Source organism: Leptosomus discolor, chromosome 1 (genome assembly GCF_034619465.1).
Source record: "Leptosomus discolor isolate bLepDis1 chromosome 1, bLepDis1.hap2, whole genome shotgun sequence".
Lineage (NCBI taxonomy): Eukaryota > Metazoa > Chordata > Aves > Leptosomiformes > Leptosomidae > Leptosomus > Leptosomus discolor.
Genome location: NC_141391.1, coordinates 2,289,612 through 2,308,309, shown reverse-complemented (window position 1 = coordinate 2,308,309; position 18,698 = coordinate 2,289,612). Strand labels below are relative to the sequence as shown.

Genomic DNA, 18,698 nt, shown 5'->3' with positions numbered 1-18,698 from the left:
GAGAAGCAACTTAGGCGTACCGTGGATTTTAGTCAGATCTGCAGATTTCTTCCTGGTCTGCTCACAGCAGATGCTTGCCATCACGTCCAGACTACCCCGCTCCACCTCACGCTGATCAAAGCATCTGGGGTTGGTAGCTCTCACCATTGCGTGGCTTTACGGCTCGGCTGGGCAGTGGGAAACAGAGGCCAAAACCTCATCGGAGCCCAAAGCCAGGCAGGAAAGAGGAGTGAAAGGTGTGAACCGGGAGTAGAGCCATGGGAAGGAGAAGAGTCCCCCAGTTAGAGGGGGCTTTGCAGCTTGGGTGCATGCGGCTGCTATTGCTCAGCTCCCAGGTCATAGCAGGAATCAGACCCCCGGCAGCTTTTCGTCCCCAAAAGCCTCCTCAAAGCCCCTCTTTTAAGGCTGGTGACAATGTCAGAGCAAGCTGCCTTCCCTGTCCCACCAAGGATGGACGGGGCTGCCTGGAGCCAGGGTCTGAGCAATTAAAATCAGATGCATGTTTGTACAGGCTGATCTTAATCCAGTGCAATTACCTTGTTTAGAAATGAGTAGGCCCTTTGTGCTGAAGGGAATCAGCTGGGCTTTATTCTGTGGAAGTTACCTCTCAAGGTTGTTTTTTTTTGAAGGAAATACTCTGCATTTTGGCAAATACTTAAGAAAAGTGACGCTCTGAGGCCAATCTGTGTCAGCTTCCTCCATATTTCCTGAATATTATCCCTTTAATTTATTGGAAATTCTCTGTTTTATTAAGGTCAGTGCAGAGCAGGCAGAGCCAGACAAGCATGGGCAGGTTTTTATTCTGCTCGTTGCACCATTTGCCTGCTAGCCTGATGCTATATCAGAGGAACAAGTCGGGGGTTTATTCTGACCTTGTTGCACTGTCATTTAGAAAACTTGCATGATGGAAGCAGTTGCGTGGGAACAGATTTATAGCGCTCGGATGGGTTTTTCACACCAACACTCTGCTCTTTGCCTCCGAAAAAAGAATAAAAATGAGCTCCTTGCTCCTGGGTGAAGAGAGAATGAAATATCATACTTCTGCTCAAGCTGCAGGTTTGGCTCGGGGTTTGCATCAGGGTTGCTCTTGTCAGGGCTGCAGGAGCTGTGCTAATAAATTCATTATTTCTGAGGATTTATCCCCTAAAGCCCAGTTCTGAAAGAAATGAACTGTCTGTATTTTTTGACAGAAGAGCAATCTTGCTGAAATCATCAGGATTTCTATTACAAAACTGGTTTTAGAGCCAGAAACTGGATGGTAGCTAGTGTGTGTTGCTGTAGGTGGGGACAATTTGGGTGAAGTCTGAAGACTTTAGTGCTAGCTCATCTACAAGTCGCTGGAAAGAGAGTTTTACCTCCCGTTTTGTGACTGTCCTGCTTACTTTGTTTCTTCTTTCTGTCACCAAGCATTCTTTCCTCTCTATTTTTACTGTTCTTTTCTGTACAATACTTTATGAAAACAGCATTTGGAGATTTTCCAGCCTGAATCACCTTGCAATTTCATACCTTCTGTTGTTTACAAAGGGAGGCAGAATGAAGCACACATGATGGAGAAATGCTGTAGGACAGCGTGGTCCCCGTACCATGTTCATAGTGAGCCTTTTTTTACACCACACACCAGTACAAAAGAATGACCTGGCTCCTGGAGGAGAGGGGTCCCACTTTGCTGGTCTCAGGAGGCTGGAACTGAGGGGGTTGTGCTGTGAAATCTTTAAGTCCTTCCTACTTGGTTTTTGAATTGCATCTGGCATCTCTGCACACGGTGTGGGGAGCAGGAGCCCACTCTGCAGAAAGGCAGGAGATGGGCATTTAGGAGATGGGCAGTGACAATCCACCAGCAGAAACAACACAAAGCAGATTCCTGTAGCACCTTACAAGAGAAATAGCAAGCTGTGTATTAATTCGGCCTTTTGCTTGTAAAAAAATACAGTAGTTTTATGGGCAAGGGGCTAAGCGTTATGCTGAAGATGGCTATCGGCAAGAAGTCCATTGGACCTCATCTGCTTGCTGGTCCATCTGCATCTCAAGGGGAGCTTTTACAGATGGTCCCCTTCCCAGAGCTGCCTGGTACTTTGGTGCTGTCCCTAGGACAGGCAGCCCCAGGCCTGCCCATGGCTGTGGGTCCTCTGTTCAGGGTGGGATGAAGGTCACTGGTGGTTATGGGTCCCTTGTTTGGCGTGGAATGAAGGAGAGCATTAGGATGCCAGCAGGGAATGGATCGAACAGGGATCACACAAGATCTCAGATTTCAGTCCTGGTCCTCCCTCATCCCTTGTAAGACAGAGCCCTCCCTCTGTTTGAGGTGTTTGAACACACTTGAGGTGTTGGAACACACTTGGGGTGTTTGAATACCTCAAGCAGGTTGTAAAATGGCCCTGGAGATTAGGGCTGTACTTTGGCATCTGACTCATGTGCAGGTCTTCATCCACTTTCAGTTAGAAGGTGCTTTGCACCATGGATGTTGGGTCTGCCCACACAAAGCACTTGGGGTTGGAGTCAACTGAGTCAACACTTGGACAACTGGGTCATCACCAGTGTTAGAGCATTTTGCCAACTGGCCTCGTACGTGCGCAGGGGCCACCCGTACAGGATGGCTGCAGATGCAGCCTGGGACCAGGAACGCTTCACGGGGGAGGAAAGCGACGTCTCCCCTTGGGAAGTGTCCCTTTGCCCATCAGCTGCAGGGAACAGGGATGACTGTCCCTCACGCGTGGGGAAAATGCAGCTCCTGCTCCAAACCTGGCACAAGCCCGGGGGAAACTCCGGGTGAGAAAGGCACTGCCTGGTTAGGCTGCGGTTCAGCAGAGCATTTGAGGCTGCTCTTTGAGCTGAGTAAGGCTGAAGAGTGCCTTTAGGGCTTCATCATTTTCTGAAGGGCTTGGCAGAGGCAAGCCTTCAATTACTAAGCCGACCTGGAGGAGGAAGGTGTTCAGAAATGCTGTTCAGTCATTTATTTCAGCTGAAATGATGCAAAAGGAAGCGTGATTATGGAGAAGGAAATGCATTTTGTCATTTGTTCTGTTCAATGCACAATGGGGATAACTGAGAGCAAAATAAGGCTTGCAGGAATTTTTGCCATTTACCTTATTGGGAACAAAATAAGGATGCGTTAGAGCCCATCCCATGAGGTGCTTCATGTTCTTCCTTTCTCTGGAAGCCACCGGGCTTTCAATCTTTCTGGAGCAAGGTGTGATGAGCAGAAAGCAGTTTGCAAAGCCCTGGAAACTCTGCTTCAAGGACAGGAAGAGCTTTTCCATGCACAATCAGCAATAACAGGATGGAGCTGTGTACAGGATAAATACTCAGGCAAAGCACTGGGGACATTTCCAAACAATGAGGTCAATTACCCAAGAAGGGAGCAGGCTCCACTCGCTGGAGCTATTCAAAAGTAGGAAAGTCAAAGCACTGTGGGGAATGATCTTGGCTCTTGCACAGATGCTCTGCGTGACATTGGGTTGCACCCTGCTCCTCTACTCACAGAGTCCTCCTTTTGCAGGCATTGGAGCTGCTCACAGTAATCAAGAAAGCAGGATTTAGCTAGCCCGAAGTAATTTCCATTGCTAATTTCTAGGCTTCTGCTGAAAACACCTGGGAGGATGTGCAGCTTCTGTTGCACATACTGAGAATTAATCCATTAAAGGTGATCTTCAAAGCAATTAAAACACTGACTTGTTTGTTTCTCTGTGGTGCCTAAAGATGGTTTCAAGGATAGTTTTTTATTATTATTTTAAAGTTTCCACTTGCTTTTAGTATCTGCCCAGCTTCCTCTCTGGAGCTGTAAGGAAGATCAAACTAGTAATGAGATGGTGATTGCAGAGGATGGCAATCTTGCTGCCTCCCACCATGAAGTGGGAGACCTTCTTGCTGTTATAGCTTTATAGCTCTGATCTAGGGTGGCAGAGGGGGTGTAGTTTGATTGAAAAGACAAAAGAACTCTAGGGAAAAGAAATCTTTTGGGTGAAAGATTCCCACTACCTCCCACAAAAGGCTGGATTAGATATCTTGGGAGATCTTTTAGCGAGCAAGTGGATATTTGCAATATTCCAGTGTGTAACCGAGGCAGAAATACACTTCGAAAAGCAAGACCTCTGTTGACCCTTGGGAGCAAAACCACCTTCCCCTCTTTTGGTCTAGCACAGAGACACCATCACAGCTCATTCCCTCTCCACTTGACTGCTAGCCTCCCAGCTCTTCAGCATGCCAGTATTTCAGGGTCTTTGAGCGTGCCTTGCATGCTTGCACCCTCTCCAGTGCCCTGCATTTGCTGCTCCCCAAAGTCTTTAGCTGCTTGCCTAACCCTGAGCGCAGAGTGCTAGGCTAGAGAGGCAGTACTCCCATGAGTGAGAGCTTTGCCTTTGTATAGGGGGGTCCCACTTGCATCCACAGAGGGAACTTTGCTCCTCCCGTAACTTTTTAGGACAGCTAAAACAAACACACAGCTTGGGGCAATTCCTAGACAAGCACCAGATAGTTCTCCCAGCTGCAATCTCCCAGCGCCTCTGTGCTGGAGCAGATATAAAGATTGTCCCGATTGTTTGTGAGCTGCTAAGAATGAACACCATTAATTTGTGGCAGGCTCTTGCGTTAATCCTCCCTGTTAATTCCTTATCTCTGCTTCAGCATATTGGCTTTCAGAGCCCTCATCTGGGAAACTCATCGTCTGTTTGTCTGGAAGTTGCCCTTATGCAGGCCCTTTGCTTGAGTGCTGCAAAGCTGGAGGAAGAGCATGGGGAAAGGTGATGGTTCAGGGGGGAGCAGAAAATGGGTTTGGGATTATCATGAAGGAGAAATCTCTCCAGGCTGGAGAACTGCAGCCTCCCAGCTGGCGGGTGTCAGCGTCAGGCATCCCAGTTCTGAGGCACTGGGAGCAGGGCAGCTGGTTTTGCTAAGCAGGCTGACAATATCTTTTTCTCAAGCACTAAGGGTTCGGCCAGAGGGGAATTTGCTGGAGTGTTTCTTGCCTGCAATCAAAAAATACATTTTTATGATGGAAACAAAAAGGACGCTGAAATTGCAACTGCAGCAAACAAATAAATTAACTTGTAATGACTTGCCAGCTACTTTTGTATTTGTTTTAGCAGAAGCCTTGCCAGAAAGGAAAGGGAAAGGAACTGAGGGCATGCTTGCTCTGGCCACGTGTGTTTGTGACAATCACTCAGTGCTGCAGCCCTCAGCCCACGGGTGTTAGGGGAAGACACGCAGGTTTCGATCTGGCGCTCAACCATCCTGGTACCGTCCACCCGCTGAAGGCAGGAGATACAGACAGTGTTTACAGAGGTTCAGCTGAGGCTGAAAAGCTATGGCAGAGCCACTTGTGTTTCTCCTGAGGCGCCATAAGACCCCGGCAGCTCTGAAGAAGAGCTCAGCAGGAGGTATTGCTGCAGAAGGTGGCGGGTTTGTCCTCTCCATTAGCAGATGTTCAGGATCATCTGAGCACATCACCCAAGTGTTGACGTGAGGTATCAGTTTTCTTGGGTCAAGATGCTTCTTTTAGAGTTTACTTGGGAAGCATTTCTTTACCAAGAGGGTGCTCAAACACTGGAACAGGCTTCCCAGAGAGGTGGTTGATGCCCCAAGCCTGTCAGCGTTGAGAAGCTTTTGGACAATGCCCTTAATAACACGCTTTAACTTTTGGTCAGCCCTGGAGTGACCAGGCAGTTGGACTAGATGATCCTTGTAGGTCCCTTCCAACTGAAATATTCTATTCTATTCCATTCTATTCCATTCCATTCCATTCTATTCTATTCTATTCCATTCCATTCCATTCCATTCCATTCCATTCCATTCCATTCCATTCCATTCCATTCTATTCTATTCTATTCTATTCTATTCTATTCTATTCTATTCTATTCTATTCTATTCTATTCTATTCTATCCTATCCTATTCTATCCTATTCTATTCTATTCTGTTCTGTTCTATTCTATTCTGCTGATGCTGATGCCTCCAACCGTTTGCCATTGCCTTGGCACAGACCTTTTATACACTGCCTGCGTGCACATGTGTTTAGAGCAGTTCCCAGTCTCAACTGCACGGGCTTCAGCAGAAATTAAGCGTGACTGACCGTGATAGCAAATCAAAAGAATTAACAGATACGGAGGTGAGCTCTGCAGGGATGGGACGTGTCCAGAGAGGAGTTGCTGTCTTCTCAGGTTCACTTTGAGGCTGGGCATGCTTTGCACTGAAAACCCTGCTTTTTTTGCTCCATCTTTTGCAACAACTCACTTCTGCTGTTGATTCTCCCACCCTATGGCTGATTCCTGAGGTAGGTGGGATGAAGGTCATCAGCTTCCCTCTCTCCCCCTGGACAACTTAAATAAGACATGTCTCCTTAGACGGCTGCTTAGCTGAGATGAAATCGACTTTATTTACAACAAACCTCAGTGTTCAGGTGCTTAATTTTTGCAAGTCCTGATGCTTCATCCCCACTTTTTAATATCCAAATGGTCATGCCATCAAGCCTTGAAATGATGAACCCTGAAAGCACACATTCTGCCCTTTCGTAAATGGAGTATTCAGAAGAGCTCACCACTCCTAAAGAGTTAATTTTGCACAAAAATTGAAAGAAAATTCAAAGCTTGGCCACTTTCTGTGTATTTTGCTGTACACCTCCTCTATATGAAACAACTTTCCCTTTTTCCTTTCAGATTTTCCTCTGGTCCTGTTGAGGAACTTGCGTCATCCCGTCTACCTGCTGGTGGTGTTGGCTCAGGTCAATCTCTCTGCCATGGTTGCTGGTTTAGCAACGTTCATGGGGAAGTTCCTGGAGAGGCAATTCTCCCTTACAGCATCCTTGGCCAACATGATCATCGGTAAGTGTTGCTATCAAGGCTTGCTGGCTTTTGAGCACCTCTTAGAAAATAATTAGAGATTACTAAGAGGCAGCTTTCCCTCTGGAGCTGCCAGTCTCCTTCCATTACCTACGGACAGACGTGGCACCAAGTCCTTGCCCATACAATTTCTCAGCTGCTATCTATTTTCCTTCCTTTACATTGCAGCCTGAGCTTGCTAGAATAGCAACTTTTGAGACCTGGAGAAATAGTTGCTGTCTAAAGCTGTTCACTATAATCAAGGAGAGGAAACCCACTCATTGCATCAAGGGAGCAAAGAAACCTCAGATATGAGTTGTGCACGTTTCTGTAGCAGGGGTTACTTTACATCGATCATTGGTTTAAGGGTCTTTGTAAAAGAAGACGGTAAATAAAATTTAAAGCTGCAGTAATATATGCATGCATTTGGAAGACACTTTGAGCAAGAAGCCAGTCAGGCTGGTGTAATAATCATGCTTAAACTCTTCAAAATGTTTGCTGTAGTTAGACTAATTGCTTATAACTGTCAGGCTAATTGCTTGCTGTTGGTATTGTTAGGAGGAGTGTTAAACAGGATACGTGCTCATGAGATTAGATGGCTTTTGCTTGTATTGCAATATCCAGAATGTCCTGTCTCCCTGTGCGAGCTTGTCATGGTAATAAAAATATTAAGAACAAAGCCCTACTCTTACAATCAGTTGGAGGATTCAGAGATCTAGACACAGAAGTATTTTAAGTGTATTTTTGAACAAACAGCACGCGTCCTCAGAGAAAGAGTCTTCTGAAGTCTGCCAGAAATAAATCAGAAGAAAGTGAGCAGAGCAGACTGGTAAAGCCCAGCAACCCAGGCTAAATACAGGCAGAAAGGTTAAATGGTGAAGCAGTGGTGTCCTCCACTGATGTGCCCTGTTGAGTTGTTCCCAGGCTTGATTTACCCTCTCTGTTAGAGACGTGCACCATATTTCTTGTTCGAATTTATCTTGCTTTTGTTCCCAGCTACTGAATCTTGCTTTGCCTTTTTCCATTAGATAAAAAGCTTTCTGTAGTTGGAAACCCCTTCCTTGTGTGGGTATTTATGGGCTGAAAGCAACCTCCCTGTTGATTCTTTATTGAATTAAACAGATAGCACTTCTTTGGTATCCCACTGTAAGGTGGCTTTTGCAAAACTCCAAGTCTGTCATGGAAACCTTCACAGTGTCGCAATGGTGACAACAGAAGTGGGCACATTACTGCATTACACAGAAATGAAATGTCCTTTCCAGGTTTCATTGATATTTTCTCCTGTCTACACTGAAAAAAATCACATTTGCTGGATTAAGGTTAACTTTTCAGTGGTCTCGACATCTTCCATGCATGGATACGTAAGAGCCAGTTTGATGTGGGGTCCCACTGGTTTTGCAAAACTGCTCTTTCTTAGCATTATTCCACCAGTCCTGCAAAAAACCTTGGTGCCCTCCAGATCACTGATGCTGAGAAACAGGAATCCAACAACCAATCCCCTGGGCCTTTGCTATAATGGCACTGCTCTAAAGGGACCGATATGGCTCAGAGGATGGAAAACAAGGACCTGCCTTTCCCCAGGTGCTGTGAACATCCCTGGGGCGATGGTTGGGATCGTGGTGGGTGGTGCCATCCTGAAGAGGTTCCAGATGTCTTTGAGGCAATGCAGCGCCATGTGTGTCCTCGGCATGTTCCTCTGCCTGCTCGTGGCTTTCCCCCTCCTCTTCCTTGGATGCCCCACGCAGAAGGTCGCGGGCGTTACCTACAGCGAGAGGTACCGACAGCTCCAGCTAGGCTGGGCACGGGTGGGTCGTTCCCAGGGCTGGGGTTACCCCCCATCCCCAGCTGCACTCCTTGGGGCGGAGGTGGAAGTTAAGCAGAATATCCAGAAATGGGTTTATTCCCTCTTGAGAAACAGTTAATGGTGGTAAAATAAGGCTAGAAAGTAATGCTTTTGTGAATAAGCACTGAATCTACTGCGTCCTTACTCCTTCTAACTTCATTGACTGGTTGTGAAACCTGAAGTGAAAGCGTTTTTGGCACAAACAGCATGAGATTAAACCTTCATCTTGGAAAGTGCAGTGCGTTACTCATAGGTGAATAATTTGGGCAGGAGCCAGCCCTGGGATCACACCTTCAAAGCCCTGGCTGCTTCCCCACGCAGCAAAACATGGGCAGGACCTTGTCTTCCTTCAAGGCTTGATCCAAGCTGCTGTAAATTCACATTCCTGTGGTTTCGGTGGAAGCTGGTCTGAACCCTTAGCGGGAAGCACACCACCTCCCACAGGGTGCTGTTGCACTACCCCAAGACCCCACATTTGGGGCCAAATGTGAAGGAAGTGGGTGACTCCCTTGACCATGTGTGGTCAGGATGCTTTGCCCAGGCAGAGCAAAGGCTTGGGGGGTTATAGCGGAATTTCTGTGGGTCCTCACTTACATACGGGACAGGGTTTTTTTAAGCAATCAAATGTTTCTTTACTAATTTCAAGATACATGCAGTGTGTTTTCTGTGTAAGATGCATATTAATGATGCTCAGTACCGTGCATTAATAGTTTCTTCCTGCTGTAGCTCTGAATTTGGACACCACGCCTTGGAGTGTAACCTCCAGTGTGACTGCCCCGAGAAAGCCTATAACCCCATCTGCGGCTCTAACGCCATTGAATACATCTCACCCTGTTCTGCCGGCTGCAGAGTTGTACATATCGATGCAGACAACAACTCCGTCCTGGTGAGTCACTCCCACATGCTCTAGTGTCCTGGCTTGGGATGTCTAAGGAGGGATGACCAATGCAGGGCTCAAGGCTGGCAGTTAGGTTTCCTGATGTTGGTTAGTGTTGGACAAGCTCTGCATGACCCTCTGGGATGAGCTGGGGAAGGCTGGGAACATCCCAGGAAAACCCCTTGTAGATGATGTCTCTTAGCACTCTCCAGTATAACACAGCCCTTGCCAGAACAGAACCTTGGCCAAGGCAGCAAGCAGAAACCTTTAGGTATCCGGCCTCCTTAGGGTGTCAAGTTGTCCTTCCCCATCCACTGCTCCACCCCAGGTCAGGTTTTGCTCCACAAACCTTAGCTTCAATATCTCCCGTGCTACCCAGCAGCTTGAGTGGATGATGCAAAGACCTTCTGCTTTCTTTCCACCCTGAGCTGATGTCCAACAAGTTCACCTTTCTTAATTGTGTTTTCTGTGGTGGGACAGGAGGACATGCAGTATGGGAAGGGCTAATCACAGCACCTAGCATGAACCCAAGTCCGTGGATGCCTCTTGTACTCAAGGGATGCTTTCTCCACAGGATGGGTCAGCCCACCTCCAGGCTCCTGCTGTGAATTGCCCCATCTGTGTTCCTTGAATAGGGACCTGCCAAAACCAGGGTCTCCATTTAGGTACCAGATGCCTGAAGAGCTCTGAAACTGGATGGAGTTCAAATGTTCCCATTTTTGCAGGGCTGTGAAGGCAAAATATCAACGCAGGTCGTACACATTTTCACATACCTCAATGTCTGGCAGCAGGTATCACCCAGAATTCTCACCCAATTGTATTTGCTTGGGCTTCACCTAAAATACTGCTCAAAGCCTAGAGTGAACTATTTCTTTATTTATGTTTGCTGAAGCAAAGTGCAAAACGGCAACTGGTCTAAACTGGCCTCCGGCAGAGTCAAGGGAAATACCAGCTGAAAACTCTCAACTGGTACCTACAGTTGCAGAAGTAGCCTGGGTGTTTCCATCATGGAACTTGCTCTAGTTTTGTTACACCTGTAGATCATATATAGGGATGAAGAGAAGGAAGGTAAATCCTGCTTTTGGGGCCTCATGGAGCCATGCTGTATGCTCTGGGCCAGCCAAGCCTGGAGGAACCGTTGCCCAATACACTTAGCACTGACATTTATCAGACCTTCACTGCATGCCCTGAGAGGGCCTCGGTAGAGCAATGCTATTGCACCTTTCAGCTTGCAGATTTGCAGGTTAAAAAGTCGTGATCTAGCTGCATTTTGTCCATAAGCAGCGGTTGCCAAGCCAAGTGTCTGCATGAGAGGATAATTTAGAGGGGGAGTCCCAATGCGAGGGGCTAGAGAAATAGGGTTTGCTCTTGCCTTTCCCTTGATTTGCAGACCTGGCTGGGTTATTGTGCTGCCCTGTGCTTCTCTCTCCTCTGCTGCTCCCTGCCTGTCACTAAAACCCCGGTAGGACTGAGTTTTCCCAGTGCCAATTGTCTATTGGATTTCCAGGCAATACAGTTTAACAAATAAACAGCAAGAAAATCTTTGCTAATTCGAATACCTGCCTGAAAAATGTTAGCAATCCATACAGGGTGAGTAGTTTTCCTCTGTGTTCTTGGCACAGGGTATAATGGCAGCATGGGACTGTCTGGGCACTTTTTAGCAGCATTTTGTTAATTAACAACACTTCATTTTAATAACAACTACGTTTTCTGCCAGAGCTTAGTCCCAAATGGGCCTTTCTGCATCCCTGTGCCTGCCTTTTGTACAGCAGATCGTTTTCAACTGCTTCTTCCTCCTCAAAGGTGCCTCCAGCCTTTTCACATCCCCTGACCCACGCCTGCTTTTGTTATACATCTATTGTTATACATCGATGTAGCCACAAGCTACAACGAAATCATGGTTTTCACATTTGCCGTGCAAATGCTGCTTTGCAAAACCAACATTAGCCCTTCCTTTAGCCCTGAGATAATTTACAGAATCTCCTTTCTACCTATTGATGCAGTTTGACCCAATTTAAGTCGTGTGAGAGCTTCTTCTGCACAGGGACTGTAACCCAGCACGCTGTTATAAATGCCAAGCCATGTTCCAGCACGTAGTAACCGCAGCATGTTGCATCTCCCTGGGACAGGGGGTTCGGGGCACACAGTGATGTGGCAACAGACGCTGAGCTCTGCCCCTTTATCATGCTGGGCTTAGGAGCTGAGCTCAGATGTCTGCAGAGCAACCTCAGTTCATCTCTGGGTTTGGGTATTACCTGTTGCAGGAAAGGAAAAATGAGTTTATTGCATTTTGTGGCGTTCCTCCAGCTCCTGCTTTCTCTGCTCTATTACACTTTTTGTACCATTTGCAGCATCTCTTCGCCAATGCAGGGGCCTGTGGTGCTCATTGCTTACTGCTTTCCATGTCCCAAAAGCTTGGGCTTCTAGAAACCCTCCCAGCACACAGGAAAACCCTCCATTTTCACTCAGCTTTGCTGCAGCACTTCCAGAGGAGGCTTGCGAAGTGCAAGCTTGATTTTAACTTCTACACTGAAAGCAATTTGCTCTTTGCATCGCCCAATGCCCCCAAATTTCATGGGCAACAGCAGGAGCCCATAAACTTTGCCCAAGAGCAGGACTTTGCAGTGACAACCTTTTAGTGCTTTGCTATTTGTTCAGGTCCAGTGCGACCTGTTGAAGTGAAGTGGCCGTGGGGACTCTCCCAGGACTGCAGGAATCTCTGTGCCATGGGGCTCCTGAGTTTCTGCTCTCATCGTGCATGGCCACGGGTGGGAGCAGGGACATCCCTGTGCTGCTAGCCAGGTTGGATCCGAGCTGGTCAGCACACACCTCAAAATTGAGGGAACTGGAAGGTCCCAGCTGGGGAAAAAAAAAAAAAAAAGAAGAAATTAGACAGCATCAGGCGGAGTTTGATGGGAGAGGCTTTCTCTCTTAAGAAAACAATCGCTAAATGGTGCTGTTGGGGATGTTTAATGCACAACCCTGAAAAACCTGGGGCTGGCCATGTGCCTGTCCTGCCTGGAAACCACAGCCCCAGTTTCAGGGCTGCTCTAGGTTATTCTCCTCTCCCCACTTTGCCAGACGTTTTTTTCCCAGCCCTGGTGCTGCATCAGCCTCGTGGCGCTGCTGCCGAGACGGTGCGTCTCACGGAGATGGGCCACTGGCAGCTTTGTGGCTTGTCCCCGCTGCTCGGAGGGTTTTGCAGCCGGGGTCGTGCCCCCTGCTCTAAAATCCTCCGAGGTTTTGAATGAAAGGGGCAGAGCCCTGCCTCGTGCCTCCATTGCGTGCCTCTCCAGCCCTTTGTCTCCATTTGGCTTTGTGCAAGTCCCCTCAATGTCGGGGCTCTGATTCTCTATAAAAGGTGGCAGTCGCGCAGATCGAGCGAGTTTTAATTTATCTAATTGCATTTTTGTTAACTGCTTTGGCCCGAATTAATCTCAGCTATCATAGGGACTTCCCTGTGGTGGGTCCTCTGGAGACCCACCTCTCCTTCCTTGACTGCAGAAGGAGCCCAGATGATGAGTTTGGTTTAGTTCGTTTCAGATGGCTGAAGACGATAAAACCCAGTCTTGATTTACAATATTAAATCCCCTTTCCTAGGGGTGGGAGGAGGGATTGTGTCCCCTTTCATCCTAAATCTCCCCCCGTGCTCTCAGTCGGGAGCAGTTCCTTGTGGGTCTCTTTTATGGGCAACAGGCGTGCCACATCTCCAGGCAGTGATGTGGGAACGGGGATTTGGGAGACCCTGGGATGCCCCTGCCTCTGGGATCACTCTTCTGCAAACTGTCATCCTGCTGTGAATCTGTTCCCCCTCCAGTAACAATAAGATCATGTTCATTTTATTTAAAGGTCTGTTCCAAAAAAAAAAAAAAAGAGGCTTCTTGTTTAAAAAAAAAGAGAATTATGACTAAAATCTGGAGGAAAAAAACATCCATATCCCTCGCCCCGGGGCATCTCTCCTTTGCTAACGCTGTGCTAGTTATTTATGACCCTCTCTCAAAGGTGAGGTTTTGCATTTTCCCCTAGAAGGTGTTTTCTGATTTAACACTCCCCTGAGCTTGGGCTCTGGCTTTGATTGCCAGCTCTGCTCTACCCGTAGCCCCTGGATGAAGGGTCTCAGAGCAGGAGACAAGCTGGGGACAGGTGATGGAGCCCAGGCTGTTCCCCTGGAGATTTCCTCCAAAAAATATAACGCAAGCAAGTAAGCTTACATCAGGCTTGAATGTTTTATCAGCTGTGGGTGAGGTTTTTCCATGCCCAGAGTCCGGATTTCTGCAGGATGCCAAAGCGTTCAGCTGGCAAACGATGACATTGAAATAAACCTGTTTGTAAGCATCTTCAGGGCACAACAGGCGTGAAACATGGGTTTCTGCAGGGGGTAGGGAGGCATTGCTGGGGCTCACACCAACAACGTGAGGATGCCTCTGTGTTGGGAGCACTTCCAGGTGCCTCTGGAAGCCCATGGAGATGAACCAAGGTACCACAGTGGTCCCAGCTTTCCCATCAGCTGTGCGTGCTCGCCCCGTGGGACCTGGTGGGACTGGGACCTCCTTTCAGAGATGGCAGCATGTTGGAGGCTGGAAGTAGGGGTGGGAATACGTGTTTCCTCATCTGCTCAGTCTGTTATCCCCAGCCAGCTTCACTGTATGTGTTTCTTTTTTTTTTCCCCCTTGCTCACTGAAGTGTTGAGTGCTAATTACTGCTAATTATTTACAGACAAAACCTGAACACCCTCCCTCCGTATGACAGCTGGCAGCTGTCCCTGGTATCTCCATAGCCTTGAGCAGATGAGCAGCCCCTGGGTTTTCTCTCCTCTTTGCAGAACTACACCAACTGCAGCTGCATCTCTGAAAACGGGTTTGCCAAGCCCGGGACCTGTGGCACCGGCTGCTCCCACCTCTTCCTGCCCTTTGTGGTCCTGTCCTGCCTGGCGGGGATCCTCGCCAGCACATCACACACGCCGTCCTTCATGCTAATCCTCCGGTGAGCAGACTGGGTTGGACGTGGCCTAGATGGAGCCAGAAAAGGCATCCAGAGGTGGTGTTTGGAAAACCAAGGGATCCTGGAATTGAGGAGGAAGATTTTCTTCAGCTGAGTAACGGGAGGGTTAAATCAGCCCCCTGTTGCACCTCGTGCCCTGTTCCTCCCACTGCTTTTAGATGGTTTTTTTCGTGTGTTTGGTGCAGGGAATGGGGAACGGGGCTTCCCTGCTCCTGTCATCTGGCAGTGCATGTGGTTGTCCATCTTCCAGGCTATGTCTGGCTAGGGAGCAGGCTGTGCTTTGCTAGCAAAGACTTGGCATGGCTGGGCAGGACAGAAACATTGAGCAATCTCCAGTCTTAAATGTTGAAGCAGGAGAGACCTTTCGGGCTTGCTCTTGAAGACCCTGTACTAACAAAGCTCCTGCTGCCCTAAGACTGCCAAGGCTCTTCCAAGGTCTCTTTGCCTGTTGCTGCTGATCCCTGCAGAGCCAAGCAGGAGATTTCAGGCTTTATCATGGAGCCACCAGTGCTGCGTGGCCAATGGCTTTTGCAGGCAACGTGGTATTCACCAACAGCCTCAGGCAAGGACCAGCCGGTGGGTGAGTGGTGGCCACACCACACCAGGCCCCCGTGGCACCTCCACCCACCGACGGGGCTGTGGGGCTCACAGGAACCCCACATCGCCCTCAGCACCCCCCATTCCTGGTCTCAGCACAACCTTCAGATCTGGCAGCCGTCCTGTTCCTCCTCCCCACCCACGGCTGATACCTCAGTAATGAGATGCACCATTAACTCAGCATTAATTTAGCACGGCGGTGCTTTGGCACTTTTTAATGCAGCTCCCTGTTAAGTTAAGGAATTTAATTACCTTCCCTCCTTCTGATGGATCTCGCTTGAGCACAGCCTCCCTTCCCAGTGCAGAGAAGCAATCAGGACTCTAGTTTCCCACACCCTTGGAAAGGTGCCTACGAGGCAGGCCGTGGCAGGCTGGAGCCAGCCTCGACATGAGCCCCAGGCTGGTGGGGCTGGAGCCTGGGATGGGCGGGAGAGGCTGAGACTGGGGCTGGGGGAAAGCCATGGGGGAATCTCTGTGTTAGTCTATGAATGGTATTTCCAAGCACATTTCTGTTGTCGAAGCGCTCCAAACACTTGCTTTTTAGGGAAAAGCCGTGGTTAAAATCTGGTTTTACCTTGACTCCGAGGCATTATTAAATCACCTTTGATGCCAAGAGCGAGCTGTGCGTACACCAGACAGTCAGAGAGGAAAGGGAAACTGAGTCCCTTGAGGAGTGCTGACCTGGGGGTCCCCCGCCACCTGATACTCTCCCATGTGTGACCCCAGCAGGAACCACAGCCTGAAACACTTATTTCAGAAAACTGGGGTACCACCAAAATATACACTGAGGTATCCCACCTCAAAAAAAAAAAAAAGCCACTTCCTCAATGGGTAAATCACTTCTCTCTTTCAGTTACAAAAAGCATCCCTTGTGTTGCTCGTGTTGGGCAGAGCCAGCAGCTCTATTGGTTTCTGTTTGCGTTCTGCTCGTACGGATTCTTTACATTAAAAGCAAAAAGACGTAGCTGAGCTCCTCCCTGTCTCTTACGGAGTTTGGTTGGTTTTTCAGGCCAAGAAAAGGCTGTGGTAAGCTTCTAGCTCTAATGAATGAAACTTCATCCTTTTTGCTGACGTAAACAGGACCTGCCTGGGGTCCTCGGTGGCTGGGTTGAAGGGTGACTTTTTGGGTGAGGTGCCGTAAGGCTTTGTGCAATGCCAGAAAGATCCATCTGTGCGAAAATGCCACGGGACACAGTTTCTGGTTTGTTTTTCAGGAGCATCCAGCCTGAAGACAAATCGTTTGCGGTTGGGATACAGTTCATGCTGCTGAGGGTTTTAGGTAAATTAAAACGTGGTGAAATGCCGTCCTGGAAAATCGTTGCAGCTCTTGAGGATTTCATCCCTGAGCAGCCCCAGGGCTGCAGAAGTACTGTTTATTCAGAGTTTCAGACTGACCAAAGCCTGTCCTAAGCTGGAGAAAGATGCTGCCTTGCAGGGTCTGGGGGGCTGCAGACAGCGGGGAGGAGATGAGCTATATCTGTTGGGGTATATCTATGTGGCTAAATAAAAGGACGCAGGAAATAAGTTTAGGTCCAGGAGGGCAGCCCTTGGCTGTGTGCAGATACTGCCCTGTCTGCCTCCAGCGTATCAGGGTGGCTGCAAACCATGTCCTACGATCCCACTAGTTATCTTTCCTGTAGTGAAAATTCACATTCACCTGGAAGCCCCCAGAACACGCCACTGTAGTTGTGGGAAGGAACATACATGAAGGAGGTGGGCCTCATCCCTGGAATGAGCGATGGTCCCTGATCAAAGAGCAAGGAGAAAGAAGGTCAGCCTTGCATCTTGGTGGGGTGCAGGCACACAGAGCCAGCCCTTGGTGTGCTGTGCAGGATCCATGGCTCCCTGGGCCACAGCAAAGAAGACCATCCCCAGCCCCTTTCGGCCCGCTTAGCCCCCAGGAAAGTAACCAGGGTTAGGTCTGTCCTGGCAGAGGCACTCCCCTAACAAAGCCCCCTCTGACCCTCTCCTTCCAGCATGGATGCCGGGGCCTGTTCTGTACGGCAGCGCCATCGACACAACCTGCATCCTCTGGGAGAAGAAGTGCGACAGGAAGGCAGCCTGCAGATACTACGACAACAACCTCTTCAGGCAAAGGTAGGGATGAGCGGTCAGGATAAGGGCTGAGGGTGTGGAGGGAAACCCAGAGGGAACGTGGCGTCTCCAACGTGGGAGGAGTTGTTGTAAACACCGTGGTAGGCAAACAGGGTCACTCGCAGACCCCTGGACTCCCAGCAGTGCCCAGGAATGGTTTGGAAAGTCATTGGCACAAGCCAAAACCCTGCCAAGGACCATGCCAGCTTGCTGCTATAGACCACAGAGGCACACTTCCAGAAGCCCTCCCTGCATTATAGTGAGAACCGTCATTCACTGGAACCCAAGGACGTGGTAGAGTCCTCATCACTGGAGGTTTTCGAGGTGCAAATGGACAAAGTGCCGGATAATCTCATCCAAGCTCCCTTTCCCACAAAAGGTTGCACTAGGTGATCTTTTGAGCTCTCTTCCAACACGGACTGTTGTGTGATGCTATGGTTACTCATTTGACCAGCGTAGGCACAAGCAGCCTGTCCTGACACCTTCTCCATGGAGGGAATGCAGCAGCAGGGGTGACCCCAGCCTCAAAGCTGCCTGTGGGGTGGTGCAGAGTCCATGCAGGGTGCCTTGCAACCTGGGGCTCATCTTCCAACAGAATGGCCCAGCTCAACACACAGAAGACACCAAATGCAGCCTGTGCACTGTGGGGAGGCTGGAAGGGAGCTGTAGGTGGTCTTCCACCCCCATTGCAAATTCATTGTTGTTGAATGACTCACTGACCAGTAGCTGCAGCAAGTCCTATTCACCCTCAACCCCAAGACATGTTTTTATGTGCCTCCTTCTTACCAGGCGAGATGATCTCCTAATGGAACACCAAAGAGAAGTGCATCTTGACAGCTACTCCTCCTCTTTTTTCCACCCTTCTTGGGACCCAGGCTTGCAGCAGTTGCTTGCCCACTGCTGAATGTGCTCAGGGAGCCCATCCCCATATTCAGTGTCTCCTGGGTGCCTGGGGACATCGTGTGTTGGTGCTTCATGCACAGAGGAATGCCCTTGCTACCCTAATTTATTGTGTTTCCACACCACAGGTATCTCGGTCTCCAGTTTTTCTTTGAGGTGGGCACTTTCCTGTGCTTCGTGACCGTGTATGTCATTCTCAGACGGCAGGAGAGGGAAGCCCGCAATGCAGCAGAGACAAAGGCAGACCCAGAGAAGGAGAAACTGGCTGGGAACTCCATAAAGACCCCAGAATCCAAAGTGTGACACCAAAAATGTGAATTGCGATCCCTGTTGGGGGAGGTGAAGCCATGTGAATCACCCCACACTTGAACTGTGAAGGACGGATGCTTGGAGCGATGGACGACGGGGCTGCTTCCTCATCTTCTGGGTGGGATGTACTACTTCTGTACTGCTGTGGGAGTCTGTCCATACGCTGTTCTACGCCTGCCTCTTCCACCTCAATGGTGCAGCTTGCTCCTTCACATGGATGAGTCCACACACATTAACCTTTGGACACTGCAGTCTTCTGGATTTATGTCC

The 18,698-nt window shown here is 49.0% G+C and overlaps 1 protein-coding gene across 1 annotated transcript in view; it reads left to right on the top strand.

Moving 5' to 3' along the window:
* The window catches only part of SLCO2B1 (solute carrier organic anion transporter family member 2B1), a 45,075-nt gene extending 26,653 nt beyond the window's left edge, over positions 1-18,422 (top strand). Inside the window, exons 8-14 of the mRNA XM_009953612.2 lie at positions 6,646-6,810; positions 8,389-8,581; positions 9,377-9,536; positions 14,350-14,510; positions 16,340-16,404; positions 17,102-17,222; positions 18,248-18,422. Coding sequence (XP_009951914.2) covers positions 6,646-6,810; positions 8,389-8,581; positions 9,377-9,536; positions 14,350-14,510; positions 16,340-16,404; positions 17,102-17,222; positions 18,248-18,422 — 1,040 coding nt within the window. The remainder of the gene's footprint in view (positions 1-6,645; positions 6,811-8,388; positions 8,582-9,376; positions 9,537-14,349; positions 14,511-16,339; positions 16,405-17,101; positions 17,223-18,247) is intronic.
* Positions 18,423-18,698: the final 276 nt, after the last annotated feature.